At 45.7% G+C, this 16297-nt stretch overlaps 1 protein-coding gene across 6 annotated transcripts in view; it reads left to right on the plus strand.

The window, feature by feature from the left end:
• The window catches only part of TMEM181 (transmembrane protein 181), a 72215-nt gene that overhangs the window by 25267 nt on the left and 30651 nt on the right, over positions 1-16297 (plus strand). For 3 of the 6 annotated variants that reach the window (XM_037023670.2, XM_037023689.2, XM_037023691.2), the window contains 5 exons: positions 493-596; positions 9317-9372; positions 11116-11206; positions 12297-12418; positions 15013-15123. In XM_037023670.2, the coding sequence (XP_036879565.1) occupies positions 493-596; positions 9317-9372; positions 11116-11206; positions 12297-12418; positions 15013-15123 (484 nt within the window). Of the gene's footprint in view, positions 1-429; positions 597-628; positions 737-9316; positions 9373-11115; positions 11207-12296; positions 12419-15012; positions 15124-16297 lie in introns of all 6 variants that reach the window. The other 3 variants (XM_037023666.2, XM_037023680.2, XM_037023693.2) reach the window with 2 other exon arrangements.

Genomic DNA, 16297 nt, shown 5'->3' on the forward strand with positions numbered 1-16297 from the left:
AGGGGACCCTGGACAGGGAAAGTTGGGCTAGTGAGGACCAGATGGGACAACGTGGTGCTGGCAGCACTTGCACTGCCCAGCGTGGCCACACTGGGGCGGCTAAGAGTTAACGTTGCCTGCGTGGGTGAGCTCTGCTCTGGCGGCTGATGGGGAGAGCAGGGGGCTCGCCCACCACTGACGTGGTGTGTGCAGCGTGCCCCAGTACATTCTGCCAAGGGGCAGTTTGGCTGGCCCAATGCAGACCAGGATGGCAGGGACCCTCTCCGCAGAGCCTTGACCCAGAACAGACTGGGATGTTACTTGCCCCCTGCAGTGGTCACCGTGGTAATTTTTTCAGGCAGGGTCCCCTGGCTTCAGAGCAGGCCATTCTGAGGTGAGGGCTTGCAGGTGCGGAGTGAGTGGTCCCACACGGCCTGTGGGTGTTGCCAGGTTGCAGCGGGACCCCTGCGGACGCAGCCACGTGCCTGCCCCTCACTGGCTTCTGCTCTGCAGGCTGGCGCCCATGCGGCTGTACACTCTCTCCAAGCGCCACTTTGTCCTCGTGTTCGTCATCTTCTTCGTCTGTTTTGGCCTGACCGTCTTCGTCGGGATCCGAGGTAAGGTGGTTTTTCTTGTGCATCCTTTACAGTTTCCTTGGCGCAGCGCTGCCTCTCTGAACCCTCTGGGCCCAGGGATAACCTGGGTCCTGCCGCCAGGGCCCGAGTTCAGCTTGGTGGCACCAGGTGGCCTTGACCAGGTAGGTACATTGGATGGTCATTTCTGGAGAGTCTTTTGTGCCTCAGGGTCTCACCTGGCTCCAGGGATGCAGAGCCCGTGGGCTGGTGGGGAAGACAGGCTGTGTGGACAGCTCCAGTACAGCAGATTCTGGGGAGGGAGTGAGACGGGTGTGAGCTCCGGCCAGGATGACTGCAGGGGAGCTGGGAGGGGGGAGTCCTGAGCGCTTGGCAGGAGGGAGCCTGCAGATCTGCCTTCGCCTTGTCTTTGGGGCCCCAGGTGCCCTGTGGTTCCACAGCACTTAGCTTGCCATACAGATTTTAATTTCGAAAATGCCTTTGAAATCATCTATCCTAACCCCCTTTCAGATGGGCAGCAGAAGCAGAGAAGTCGGCTGGTTTTCTCTTCTTTTTTTTTTTTTTTGATACAATTTTTTTTTATTAAGGTATTATTCATACACGTTCCTATGAAGGTTTCACATGAAAAACAGTGTGGTTACTACATTTACCCATATTATTGAGTACCCCCCATACCCCATTACAGTCACTGTCCATCAGTGTAGTAAGATGCCACAGAGGCACTACTTGTCTTTTCTGTGCTACACTGTCTTCCCCGTGGTCCTCCCCACACCATGTGTACTAACCATAGTACCCCTCAATCCCCTTCTCCCTCCCTCCCCACCCACCTCCCACACACACCCCCTTTGGTAACCACTAGTCCCTTCTTGGAGTCTGTGAGTCTCCTGCTGTTTTCCTTCACTTTTGCTTTGTTGTTATACTCCACAAATGAGGGAAATCATTTGGTACTTGTCTTTCTCTGCCTGACTTATTTCACTAAGCATAATAACCTCTAGCTCCATCCATGTTGTTGCAAATGGTAGGATCTGTTTGTTTCTTATGGCTGAATAGTATTCCATTGTGTATGTACCACATCTTCTTTATCCATTCATCTACTGATGGACACTTAGGTTGCTTCCATATCTTGGCTATTGCAATTAGTGATGCAATAAACATAGGGGTGCACATGTTTTTCTGATTCTGAGAAGTTGTATTCTTTGGGTAAATTCCTAGGAGTGGATTCCCGGGCCGAATGGTAGTTCTGTTTTTAGTTTTTTGGGGAACCTCCATAATGCTTTCCACAATGGCTGAACTAGTTTACATTCCCACCAGTGGTGTAGGAGGGTTCCCCTTTCTCCACATCCTCGTTAGCATTTATTGTTCCTAGTCTTTTCGATGCTGGCCTTCCTTACTGTTGTGAGGAGATATCTCATTGTCATTTTAATTTGCATTTCCCTGATAATTAGTGATGTGGAACATCTTTTCATGTACCTGTTGGCTATCTGAATTTCTTCTTTGGAGAATTGTCTGTTCATATATACCACCCATTTTTTGATCATGTTATTTATTTGCTTTTGAGTCTTGAGGTGTGTGAGTTCTTTATATATTTTGGATGTTAACTCCTTGTCAGATAGGTCATTTACAAATATATTCCTCTATACTGTAGGATGCCTTTTTATTCTGCTGATGGTATCCTTTGCTGTACAGAAGCTTTTTAGCTTGATGTAGTCTCATGTGTTCATTTTTGCTTTTGTTTCCTTTGCCTGAGGAGGTGCATTTAGGAAAAAGTTGCTCATGTTTATATTCAGGAGATTTTTGGCTATGTTTTCTTCTGAGAGTTTTATGGTTTCATGACTTACATTCAGGTCTTTGATCCATTTGGAGTTTACTTTTGTGTATGGGGTTAGACAGTAATCCAGTTTCATTGTCTTGCATGTAGCTGTCCAGTTTTGCCAACACCAGCTGTTGAAGAGGCTGTCATTTCCTCATTGTATATCCATGGCTCCTTTATCATATATTAATTGACCATATATGTTTGGGTTTATATCTGGGCTCTCTAGTCTGTTCCATTGGTCTATGGGTCTTTTCTTGTGACAATACCAAATTGTCTTGATTACTGTGGCTTTGTAGTAGAGCTTGGTGTTGGGGAGTATAACCCCCCCAGCTTTATTCTTATTTGTTAATGAATAGGAAAGCAGCTTTATTCGTTAGTGTATAGGAATGCAACAGATTTCTGTATATTTTGTATCCTGCAACTTTGCTGAATTCAGATATTATATCTAGTAGTTTTGGAGTGGATTCTTTAGGGTTTTTTATGTACAATATCATGTCATCTGCAAACAGTGACAGTTTAACTTCTTCTTTACCAATCTGGATGCCTTTTATTTCTTTGTGTTGTCTGATTGCCGTGGCTAGGACCTCCAGAAATATGTTGAATAAAAGTGGGGAGAGTGGACATCCTTGTCTTGTTCCCAATCTTAAAGGAGAAGCTTTCGGATTCTTGCTGTTAAGTATGATGTTGGCTATGGGTTTGTCATATATGGCCTTTATTATGTTGAAGTACTTGCCCTCTATACCCATTCTGTGGAGAGTTTTTATCATGAATGGATGTTGAATTTTGTCAAATGCTTTTTCAGCATCTATGGAGATGATCATGTGGTTTTTGTCCTTCTTTTTGTTGATGTGGTGGATGATGTTGATGGATTTTCAAATGTTGTACCATCCTTGCATCCCTGGAATAAATCCTACTTGATCATGACGGATGATCTCTTTGATGTATTTTTGAATTTGGTTTGCTAATATTTTGTTTAGTATTTTTGCATCTATGTTCATCAGGGATATTGGTCTGTAATTTTCTTTTTTTGTGGTGTTTTTGCCTGGTTTTGGTATTAGAGTGATGCTGGCCTCATAGAATGAGTTTGGGAGTATTGCCTCCTCTTCTACATTTTGGAAAACTTTAAGGAGGATGGGTATTAGGTCTTCACTAAATGTTTGATAAAATTCAGTGGTGAAGCCATCTGGTCCAGGCATTTTATTCTTAGGTAGCTTTTTGATTACCAATTCAGTCTCGTTGCTGGTAATTGGTCTGTTCAGATTTTCTGTTTCTTTCTGGGTCAGCCTTGGAAGGTTTCTAGAAAGTTGTCCATTTCTTCTAGGTTATCCAGTTTGTTAGTATATAATTTTTCATAGTATTCTCTCATAATTCTTTGTATTTCTGTGGTGTCTGTAGTGATTTTTCCTTTCTCATTTCTGATCTGGCTGGTTTTCATAAGGCTCCAGAGCCCGGTCTTTTCAGTCCAAGGGAAGGGACCCTCACAGGCTGTTTCTTCTTCCCCCCTTAAATATATTTTCAATTGAGGGTGGTTTCTGGTAGGCATTAATTTAATTAAAGTACTTAACATTAACATGTGAATGACAGTTAGGCTTACCCTGGTCCAGAGGCAGTTGTGCCTCAAAAGGCTAGTTTCTGAGCCTAAAGGGAAACCTGGGTTGGTGAACGAAGCTGGTGGAGTGGGTGGTTGTTTAGATGACACCTGCCTGCTGCTGCTAAAGAGGATGATGGTGACCATAGCACCATAGCAGCCTCCTCATTTCTTTGCCATAAAGTCACCAAGGAACATCAACTCCATTAACACAGCAGAAGACATAGCACTTATCCCGCTTGATTTTCACAGCTGTCTTTTAAGATTGGTAGAGGAGGCATTAATATTCTCATGATCTCTCTCGTCTCATGGAGCCTCAGCCAACTCTTGTTTCCATAAGCCACTAACGCAAACATCGATGATTATATTCAACCTTCTCTACTCTGGCAGAAATGAAAAGTGATACACCAAGGCAGCTGTAAGAAAAATGGTGTCAGGATTTCTATATCCCTTTCATTCTTCCCATAGAATACTAGTTTTAGAGTTCTCTGGAGAAACAGTATATGTATGAAACGGAATTAATAGGATATATGCAGATGAGGCATGAAGATTTATTGTAAGGAATTGGCTCAGATGATTATGGAGGCGAAGGGGTCCCCAGATCTGCACTCAGCAAGCTGGAGACTAGGAAGCAATGGGGTGATATAGTTCCAGTCTGAGTCCCAGGGCCTGAGAGGCAGGATTGCTGGTAGTGTAAGTTCTGGTCTGAGTCCAAGTCTGAAGGCAGGTGAAGACGAGGGTCCCAGCTTGAAGACAGTCAGGCAAAGGGAGCAAATTCCCTCTTACTCAGCCTTTTCCTTCAGTGCATTGGATGAGGCCCATGCATATTGGGGATGGTGATCTGCTTTACTCATCTGCCCATTCAAATGTTCAGCTCATCCAGAAACACCCTCCGGCACACTTAGAATAATGTTCAGCCAAATATCTTGCAACCTGTGGCCCAGTCCAGTTGATATATAAAATTAATCATCACCAGTCCACCCCTTGTCACCTTGGCATCCATATACATCTCCTTAAATCTCCACATACAGACAATAAAGGGTCATAATTCCACTTGACATGGTATTGCTAACCTGTGCACAACCAAAAACTCACTATCCCTTCCCAGAAGAGGAGGTAAAATCCTTGAGTAATGTTTACACTTCTCTTTCGTATCCTGTGGCTTAATGTGGCATAAAGTTAGCAATATTAAATACTATAATATCAAGTCAGTAATACATCTGATGTTATTTGATAAGGGAATAAGAGGGAATAAAAAGATACTTGCTTGTTATATATGTGTATACACACATACACACAAGCATATTTATGACAAAATCAGAAGGAAGTACTTGTGACAGTTAAAGTCCTCATTTCTGTAAGTTGTCCTGTGGCCATAACATATTTCTGACTACTTTATTCCACTGCCCAGTCCATGTGCCCTTTACTCTCAGCAAGCACCTCAGTCGGTTGTGGTTCGCACCCTGCTGGGATGACCCAGACCTTCATTCCTGAAGCATCAGGTCACTGGTAGGCCTGCTGGGATTGCTTGTGTGGTTTTCCACTGACTATAATCCCAGGGTGGTGATACCGAGATGCCCTAAGTGACCTCCTTAGATGTCCTCCTCCCAGCCTCCAGGGTGGACGGCAGTGTCCCTCAGCAGTCAGGCGGTTTCTCAGTCCAGGCAAAGTGAACATCCAGATGCCCTGCCTGAATTTCTGCCCGCTGGAAGGAGTTCCTTTGGCTGCGTCCTTCAGGGACCCCCCCAGGGAGGGGCTGTGTGTGTAGCTGTCCCTTGGGAGGTACCTGCGCCTCCTCAGGATCATCTGTAAACCAGGCCACATCTTCTCTCCTGTCGGCTGATGGTGGGAACGCCACGTGGGGCTCCGGCTGCAGGAGGCGCCGAAGCAGGAGTGGGGACCCTGGGCACCTGGGCCACCGCCTCATGAATTATTTGGGCCTTCAGGCCTGCCCGGGTCAGGGCCCTCGTGCACCACTCCCACCTGATGATGGCTGCTGCCACGCACACCTAGTTTCAAGGAGTGGTGGATCAGGTAACACCCAGTCCGTGATGGGCAGCCCAGGTCACGTGGTCACTTGGGGACCCCTGGGTAAGCTGTCAGTCTACTAAGGCCCAGTGGCAGGCCACAAGCTGTTGCTCAAAAGGAGAGTAGTTTTCAGTGGAGGATGGAGGGCTTCACTCCAAAGTCCTAAGGGCCTGCCCTGGTATTTACATCTAGGGCCCTGCTGAAGGCTCCGCACAGCATCCTTATCTGCCCCCAACATCTCAAGGGTTGCTGGATCTGCTGCATCACCCGGCCCAGCAGCCGGGCTGCATGCACAGCAGCCTTGATCTGCTGCAGAACCTTCTCTTGTTCTGGGCCCCAATCAAAACTAATAGCTTTTCAGGTCACTAGGTAAATAAGCCAGAGTATCACACCCGCATGGGGAACATGTTGCTTCCAAAGTCCACAGCAGTTCACAAGGTGTTGTGCCTCTGCTCTGGTTGTCGGAGGGGCCAGATGCAGCAACTTCTCTTTCATCTTGGAAGGGATAGCTCTACCAGCACACCACTGGACCCCTGGAAACTGCACTGAGGTGGGAGGCCCCTGAGTTTTTATTGGATTTATTTCCCATTCTCTGACATGCAAATGTCTTACCAGTAAGTTGTGAGTAGTTGCTAGCTACTTCTTCCTCACTAAGTCCAGTCAGCATAATGTCTTCAACGTAATGGACTGTATGACTGCTTGTGGAAGGAAGGGTGATCACGGTTTCTGGAGAGGCTGCTGAGTTGCTATACCTTCGAGGCAGTGAAGGTGTTGTATTGCTGGTCTTGCCAGCTGAAAGCAGATGGCTTCTGTGGAGCCTTTTGTCAGGGATGGAGAAAAAATTATTTGCCAAATCTGTAGCTGCATAACACATAGCAGAGGACGTGTGAATTTGCTCAAACAGTGAATCCCTATCTGGTCCAGCAGCTGCAGTTGGAATCCCCACCTGGTTAGACTTAAGACAATCTACTGTCACTCTCCTAGATCCATCTGCCTTCTGCACAGGCTGAGCCCACAAGTTTTTCAAGTCCTTGATGATGGCATTCATGTCAACAGTCCCCCAAAAAATCTGATACTGTTTTTGGTTTACTATGTTCTAGGTAGAGTCAATTCTAGTGGTTTCTCTTTGGCTTTTCTCGCCATAATAGCCTTCACTCCACAAGTTAGGGAACCATTGTGGGGATTCTGCCAATTGCTGAATTGTCTTTTTCAAGTATGCATTCTGGAACTGGGGAATTAACCAAAGGAGGCACTGGGAACCCACTGGGCCCATTAGCTCAGGCACCTGAGCTAAAACTGCAATGATAGGCTGCCAGAAGTCCCTACTCTGAGGCCAAAGTGACATTTTTGGGTCTCTTGGAATTAGTGTTGGTTCAGAGCCAGTGTCCAGTCTGAAATGTCAGATTATTTCCTTTTACTTGGTACACAGTTATCCTGGTAAAAGGCCATAGGTTCCTTTGGAAAACAGTAACAGTATACATTTTATGGTTAATGTTGGACTTTTCTTCTCTTGCCTTAGAGCTTTTCTGCTTACACAGATCAGGAAAGAATTTAGTAGGCTTCCTATGTATTCGTAGGAACACCATTATCAGCTGGCCTGTGTGAACCAGTCTGGGTGCTGCTTTGCCTCTGCCGTCCATGAAAGATACCCACACCCTCCTCGCCTGTGGCTGTTGAGTGCCGTAACTGGCTCCTGCCTCCCCTGGGATCCAATTACTCCCACTGCATTTTGTTTTCCCAATTCAGTTATCAGTTCCCACTTTAAGAGAAGGACATACACAGAGCTCTTTAGGGATGCTGGGCGCCCCTCACAAATGTGTTTTTCACAGTAGTGGTGAAAGGGATGTCTTCGGGGATCTCCCAGTAAGTCTTAAATGACAAATCCCCCCTCTGTTCCGGTCTCCCTAAACCTCTGACTCCCTTCCTCTATAGGAAACTAAGGCGGTGCCACGTTTCTCGTTTGATTACTGGGGCTCACCTTTTGGTCCATGTCTCGCCAACCAACCAAACTGTTGGAGACCTTCCTGACTCCCTGAGCTACGACATTCAGTGCATAGCTTCTGCCCAGGGAGCCCATGTCCGTAAAGTCAGCCTGGTCCACTGCATGTTGCCGCCACTGTGACCCACATCCTTAGGATCCAATCCCACATGTCCCCGGAGTTCTGGCCTGCTGAGTCAGAGAAGTCAGCTCTTCTGGAGTGTAGTGCATCCTCTCTCAGGGCCCACTTGGTCTCTCACCTCTAGGGGCCTGTCTGGACTTGAGTCTGGTTATAGTTCTAGAAGCAGAGAGGGATGGGGTTGGGTCTTGAAGAAAACCAGCATTGCCTTGCATGCAGCAGTCTCTGGGGGGCCAACTAGGTAACCTCATTATATTTGTTAGTTTTTCAGAGATGTTCTAACGTGTCATAAACGCACTAGCTGGCTTCTTGTAAATGGTTATTAGGAGGTATTTTGCATATTTTCATGGACTGCCAGTGCTCTCTTTTGTACTGGACATGCAGTCATTAGAATTTTAAAATCCAATCAGATTAGAGAACCAATTCGAGAAACCTCAGAGCTGTTATGGAAGACTCACCCTTAACATTCTGTTCCTCTAGAACCACTCTCAGTACCAAATTCTGCATTAGTCTGGGTTCTCCAGAGAAGCTGAATCAGTAGGAGATATATGTATAGAAAGGGAACAGGGTGAGGGGTGAGGAGGAGGGAGGAGAGAGAGAGATTTATTATAAGGAATTGGCTCACATGATCATGGAGGCTGAGAAGTTCCAGATCTGCAGTTGGCAAGTTGGAGACCCAGGAGAGCTGATAGAATAAGTTCCAGTTTGTGTCTGAAGACAACTGAAAACTGATGGGCCCGCCTGAAGACAGAGAGCATGCCCAGGCAGCGAGCGCAAATTCTCAGCTTAGTCTTTTATTCCACTCAGGCTATGACTATTTAGATGAGGTCTGCCCACAGCAGGGAGGGCAATCTGCTTTACTCAGTCTACTGATTCAATGTTAGTCTTATCCAGAAACACCCTGTAGACACACCCGGAATAACATTTAGCCAAGCACCTGGGCACCCCATGGCCCAGTTGAGAAATCTCATCCATTGCATTCACCTGCACAGGCAAGTCAGGAAGCGCAGCAGGATGGGTATTGTGTGTCTGTATGGTTATATGTTTTATGTATATCTATAACCTCTAAAGACAGACCACAAAGTTAAGACCATCTCTGTATAATATGTAAGTCTGATTCTTGGCATTTGAAAAAAAATAATTAATTATCAGTATAGATGTAACCTGCTTTTTTTGTCCTTTTTCTGTTATACTTTAGGACCCAAAGTGATCCAGACTTCTGCAGCTAATTTTTCACTAAATAATAGCAAAAAGGTAAGCCTGCATCTAAGTGGTAGCTCGTGGGGACCCTATATACTTCTGGGTTACTAAGAAGTGGTCCTGCGTAGAGTCTTTAAGGAAAACCACCCTTACCCTGCCCCTTGTTTCTCAGGCAACACACATTTCTTAGTCTACTGTCAGCTGCTCGTCTTTGGGCTCTTGTTTGCTAAAATGACCTTTTCTGCTGTAATAAATACCTTAGTACTGAGAAGGGATGGTAGCGTTACCTCTTAGGGAACAGCAATTCATTTCCAAAGGTTGGTTAACTCATCCCGATTCCTTATGTCTACAAGTCTTACTAGATTATAAGTTCTAACAGTGCTCACTTAGGTATCTGAACCTTTCTTACTATGTTTGCCCAAGTTAAGACGTGGTCTCTATGTCAGGTTTGTAACAGTGACAGTCCGTTCTAATGATTGTTTGGTATGCCTTGCATGAACTCAATTTAAATAAAAAATCCGTTTTCTTTTTTTAATCAGCCTTGATACTTCACCATCTTTAGAGAAAAACAAAGGTCCTTTTAATTAGAGCATTTTGGCATTCCTTACTGAATGCTAACTTGGGATAGCCCAAACAACTACAGCTTTTTACTTTTCTGGGTATCAGACATAATATTTTTATCTATAAACTGGATGTAGTTTTCCTGCATTCTCATGGCACCGTAGCATGTTTAAATGTGGTCATCTGACCCCAAGTACCCCATTGTCTCTGTTCTCCCAGCTCCCTGGTAGGTTTCTACCCTTAGAAATTTCAAAAGGGCAAAAGGAGAAAAATGTCCTAAAACTTAGCTTTTTAATTCTCCTCTTTGTATACTGCTAGCTTGCAAGAGCCCTCTGTTTAGTCCATTGTCACATTTGTTTGAATTCATTTTCTTTAATTTGGACAGAGGATTAGATTTGAAGAGGTAGCGCCGTGGGGTTCCTTGGTCATAGTTGGTTCTTTTAAAATTTCTGTCTCTCAGGATGGAAGTCTTTTCTTGACACTGAAAATAGCAGCCTGCACAGAACTTTCCTTGCTCCCAAAGGATCTTCCTCAACTTCTGAGAGATTATAGATCATCCTCTGATAGGTTTCCTGCCCTTGATGGCTTTTGGGCAAGTCTAGCCACGGGGACTTTTCATTGAGTATTAAATCAGAAAACCACACATCATGTCCAGGCTCTGCATTCACATAATGCTTTTCTGTGGGGCCATGAATGGGGCCCCTAAACAGCTTCCTCTGTGTCTCACTGTGTTTTTCAGCAGACGCAGTAGACGTATCATTGGCAACATGGCCCCTCTGATTTTTCTCTCCAGGGGTCTGAAGGCTTTTCTGAAACTGCAAATGACCTCTGCTATATTGCTACTAAAGGAATGATTCTCATGAATATGAAAAGACTTTGGTGTTCTTTATTATCTTGTTATGTCTCAGTATGTGTGCTTTTAATTTTTTTTTACCAAGACGGCCTTCTCTTGGTATTTAAGTACATACGTTGCCTGAAGGCTGCAGGTGTGAATACGGCCTGCTTAGAGGTTTTCATGGGAGACAGAAGTGCACTGCAGCAGAAAGTTAGTCCTTTCTTTTCCTGGAAGGCAGAATTTCACTTAGACTATCAAAAGAAAAATGACACATTTTCTGTTTCAGAGCTAACCCTGAAACCTTTTCTGCTAAATGTAAATTTTGTATGTTAAGGTGGGTTATTGGTAAACTCCATGAAAAGGTCACATGGATTACTTAACTTTTTTTTCTTTTTCTTCAGCTAAAGCCAATTCAAATACTTTCAAATCCATTGTCTACGTATAATCAGCAACTATGGCTGACATGTGTTGTTGAGTTTGAGCAATCAAAAGGTATGAAGCCTGACATTTTGGAGTTTTTTTTGTACAATACACCATAGTTGGTACATTCACCATTTTGCTGAAAGAGTTTTAAAGTCTTTGAACAAATGCTTAAAGATGGATTACAGGGATCACCATAGTTCTTTATAGTAGCAACAACTTGAAAGGCTGGTAGATGTCCTTCAGTGACCTCAGAGGGGGCGGTGTAGCGCTCGGGCAGGTCAGTGGCCTCAGTGGCTGCACAGCGGGGGCACTGGGAGACAGTTAAGTCCAGATGCCGTAAGGCAGTGGTTCTGTTCCCCAGGGACACTTGGTGATGTCTAGAGACACGGTGACATTTTGGGTGTCACATAGGGAGGTGGGGGTGGAGGCCAGGGCCACTAGACATCCTGCAGTGCACAGGAAAGCCCCCTGAAAGAATGGTCTGGCCTCAAACTACTGGTGCTGCCCCAGCACCCAGTTACCGTGAACTAGTGCCGTTTGCCAAGAGTGGCCCTAGTTAAGTGCACCCCTGGGAGAACTGAGAAGATGGCCACCCACATAATCTTCTGTGCTCTGATTCAGACGAAGTGCTTTGGTTGAGAAAGAACTTGAAAAGGTAACCTCATGACCACAGTAAATTAAGTGAAAAAAATGCTTACTACAAAAAAATTAACTCCTATTTTGTAACATCTTAGAAAGCATAAATTTGATATCACGATGTAGTTGTATGTCTAGAAAATGGTCTGGAAAGATGGACACAAACGTTAATTATGGTTCTCTCTAGGTAGTAGGATTTTAAGTATTTAATGCCATCTTTAAAAAAAAAATTTGTGTTTTTATTTTTATTAATGCGATCTTTATATCTTTTGTTCTCTAATTTTTTTAACAAGCAGTGTATAATCAGATCTGAAATGTAGATTTTACACAGGCCCCCAGGTAGCAGGTTGGAGGTAGAACCTAATGGGTAGGCTTTAATTTGCTGTCAGCTATGAGCTTGTCAAATACGTTGAGGCTGACATGGTCAGAAGACCCCCCTGGGCCATCACAGACCCAGGCAGGCACCTGGGCAGGTGTGACAGGCCTGATGTGATCTCTGACACTGAATTTCTTTCTTTCACAGAAATGTCTATTCAGATAAAGTTTCTCATGACTGTTAAGGTCGATGGTGTGGCTCAAGATGGAACCACCACGTTCATTCATAACAAAGTCCACAATCGGACAAGGACCCTCACGTGTGCAGGGGTGAGTGCCTTTGAATGATCTGTGATTATTCATGTTACATGATTGCATATCTGCTTTCTTAAGTAAAAAATTAAGTCATACCAATTATACCATGGAAAATTTGTTTACCTGTATACACTGCTACCTTTATAAATTCTAAACAGATTTACACACGTACATGCGCACACACATGCATGCACATAATATGTGCACATGCTCTAACACACGTATGCACACACCCTCAGCATTCCTGATACCTGTTTTTCCTGTTTGTGTGCCCAGCGTGTGCCTATGACTGTTTATGGGTTGCCTGTCACACACGAGCTTGGCCACTGTTCCATGGTCATTCTGAATTGCCAGGGCTTTGGGTTATTGCCAGCGGGTGATGAACACCCCGATCTGTGTCAGGAAGCTGAGACCCAGGGTTTAGAAAGAGTGGCCTGCTTTTTTGAGCTTCTGCTTCCAGATGCAGTGTGTGGCTGTGGATGGGGGCCTGGTGGCTTCAAGAGAGGAAGGAGCCCATTCGTTCTCAGCTTTGTTGGCACTGTTATTCTGGCAGGATCTGGAGAACTGCAAGAGGTCCCTGCTGTAGGGAGGAGGCCCCATCATTACTAAATGGGCTACCAGAGGAGCCATCTCCAAGAGCATGCGTTTGCCTAGAGGAAGGCAGTCTCCCTGACGGACTGCATGCCAGGACTTTGCATACATCATCTCATCCAGTCAGGCCCATGGAGCAGGAGCTTCATTATAATCTTTTTACCAAGAAGAAACCAAGGCTGAGAGAGTCTAGAGCACTTCCCCAGGGTGACACAGGTGGAGAATGAAGTTCCAGGATTTTTGCCCAGGCTCTTTTATTCCAATGCTTTGCCCTTGGGACCCCCACACACAGTCTAGTTAGGGACAGTGAAATGCAGGCCTGTTTATCCTGGCAAGGAAGAATTCAGATTGGGATGCCTTCCTGTTCAATGGCTGGCCACTGTTCTCAGTCATTCTCTTCTGACAACCACTAGAGGCTACTGGGAAGGGGCAGAACTGCAGCCCAACAAGGACGGGTTATTGCCGAGGAGTGCCAACAGCATGGCTGCCTCCCAGCAGAGCTGTGTCTGCCCCCCACTGTGCCCTCGGGCGGGTACCCCGAGGGACTGGGCTCTGTTCTGCTGCCTCCATGTAGCACCTGTGTGAGCAGAGCTGTTCCTAACATGCGTTTCCCCTTCTGTGCAAGGAGTTATGCCCGCCCCGGCAGTGGGGAGCAGGCTGAATAATGGGTGTGAGAGCTGGTGCTGTCAGTGCACCGGAGGCAGCTGGGTGACCCCACCGTGCCTGCTGAATGATCAGGAGGGATGATAGGTGTGGGGGTCTAGAAGGACCACTCTACAAGCAGTAGCCTTCTCCCCATTCCCAGGCAGACTGGGCCTGGAAGCCAGCCTTGGCCAGAGTGTCAGTACCTGGTATTGCTGTTTCTCAGACTGAGCAGGTGGTCAATGACCTTATCCTAAGGCTGGCATGACTCATTTTCCTGGTTTGGCCAGACACAGGGGTTTCCCAGGATGTGGGACTTTCTGTTTTAAACCGTGGAAATCTCAGGCCAACTGGGACAAGTTGGTCGCCCTGCCTGGAGCCTGTTCTTTGAATAGACCCAGGCTGCTGGTAAGGCCACGGTCTTCACTGTTGCTTCTCAGAGCGCCTGCCATCCTGTGTCTCTTGACGGGGGGCTCTCCATGCGTGCAGTGGTGTCTCCCCTCTCCCACTGGTTCCCCTACTAAAGTTTAATTGTGTCACCTCTTTTCTGTTGTTTGCTCTCTGCTCAAGGCTCACCCAAACCCTGCAAGGAGCTTTTTTCCCTGACTTTAAAAAAGGCAGAATTTTATGAGACATTGTCCACCCATTGATGCTACCTTTCTTTTGATGTAAAGAAGACAACTTGTCTACCCTAAGCAGCCTACTTGGCCACCGAGTCCATGTCCACATCTGCAGTGGTGAGGCTTTCAGGCCCCTGACCACCTTGAACTAGAGGAGACCTGAGGGACCTGACCCTTAATTCTGAGGGACAGAAAAAAGGGCTTTTGGCAGACAAATGAGTGTGCACATCTCTGATCACACTGGCTGTTTTTCACACAGCCTTTGCTTTGACTGTGGGCCTGCCTCCTGTCAGAGATTGCAGGGCCTCTGTGGGGCTGACGGGGAAAGGAAAACATCATCCCCTCGTGGTCTCACTTCAAGGAATAGCAGAAGAGGGCCGGGGAGGAAAGTTAGGCTGAGGGGTCTGATTTGTTGTGCTTTAGCTTACATGTCCCTGTGCACATATGTATTTGTGGAAATGACCGGTTTGTGTTGCATTATTAACATGTCAACTGCATAAGATAGTTATTTTGAATCATCCAAAGTAGAAAGATTATAATGACTGTAAATCGTTTGTTACTTATTTCCAAAAATACCTGTCTGGCTCTTTTTTTTCCAAGAACTTTTTCTGGTTGGCATCTGAATTTTCTGGGCTTCTGGTATGTTTTCTGGAGATGGTCAGTTCTGATCATCTGTTGTTGAAATGTGTTGCTTCGTGGGTCCATTGGTGGGACAGTGAATCTTGCTTTAAAGACACATACTATGTGTATTTGCAGAAGTGTGCAGAAATTATTGTGGCCCACCTTGGCTACTTGAATTACACTCAGTACACGGTGATCGTGGGATTTGAACACCTGGAACGACCCATTAAGGAAATGAACTTCACAGTAAGTATACCAGCTGACCTCAGATATTTCTATGGCTCATTTATTTAGCTCCTATTCTTCTGTTGAATGATTGAAATAAATCACAGAATTGAAATCTTGTTATTTTAGACAGTGGAAGACAATTAGAGGAAAATCACCATTTTTTAAGTACGTGGAACCAAGAACAGCTTAAAGGAACAGCATGTAGTTGGAGGAACATCTCCATGGTGTTCTGAGATTTGCAGCAGAGAGCAGAATAGCCTTCCAGCTGGAGAAAATTAAGAGGTTACCCAGTGTACCCTCCTAGGTGGGCAGAACCCCCTTCTCCAGCCCCTATGAGTGATGTCTAGACCCTGCCAGAACCCCAGAGGAGGTGCTGGTGCTGCTCTTAGACAGCCTGCCGAGTTGTGTGACTCTAACTGTTAGACGCCCCTGGTGTGTCCATCTGAAATCAACAAGGAGGTTGATCTTTCTGTCTGTGGATTTGTCTAATAGAGACATTTCATATATATGGAATGACACAAATATATGGTCTTGGGCAGATGACTTCTTTGACTAAGCATAGTGTTTTCAAACCTTTGCTGTTGGGGGCCTCGGTACTTCATTCTTTTGCTAAAAATTCAGTTTCATTGATGGGTATCCTACATTTTGTGTATCAGTTCATTAGTTAACGGGCATTTGGGTTGTTTCCATTTTTTTAGTTTTTCTAAGTAATGATGCTATGAACATTCGCATACAGGTTTTATCTGGACTTACTGGTACAGTTTGCGGAGAGCTTTGGCATGTAGGCACCCTTTCTCCCTCAACACGTGGCACCTATTGTTACATTAGGACCACTTTTTTCCCCATGTTTTGTCTCTAGACTACCCAAAATGAATTTCATTCTTTATCTACCTGATAGCTGTACAGAGAGTTGAAGATGGCTGTCTCATCCCCTTCAAGGTTTATCCTTTCCTTCACATACCCTGGCTGTGACTTGCGTACCCCGTGGGCTCCAGGCTTGGTTCCCGGCCCTCCCAAGGCAGCCTAGCTAGCAGGGCGGGGGCTCCCGTGTGGAAGGAGTTAGCGGCCCTCCAGGTGTTATTGGAGCCAGACAGCCGGTCCTCTGGCAGCCTCGTCACGTCTCGGCTGTGTTCTGCCAACTGGTAAAGACCACTTGGACTTTTTCCTCCATGACTGCTGTTAAGTCTGGGTT

Source organism: Manis javanica, chromosome 13 (assembly GCF_040802235.1).
Source record: "Manis javanica isolate MJ-LG chromosome 13, MJ_LKY, whole genome shotgun sequence".
NCBI classification, from domain to species: Eukaryota; Metazoa; Chordata; class Mammalia; order Pholidota; family Manidae; genus Manis; species Manis javanica.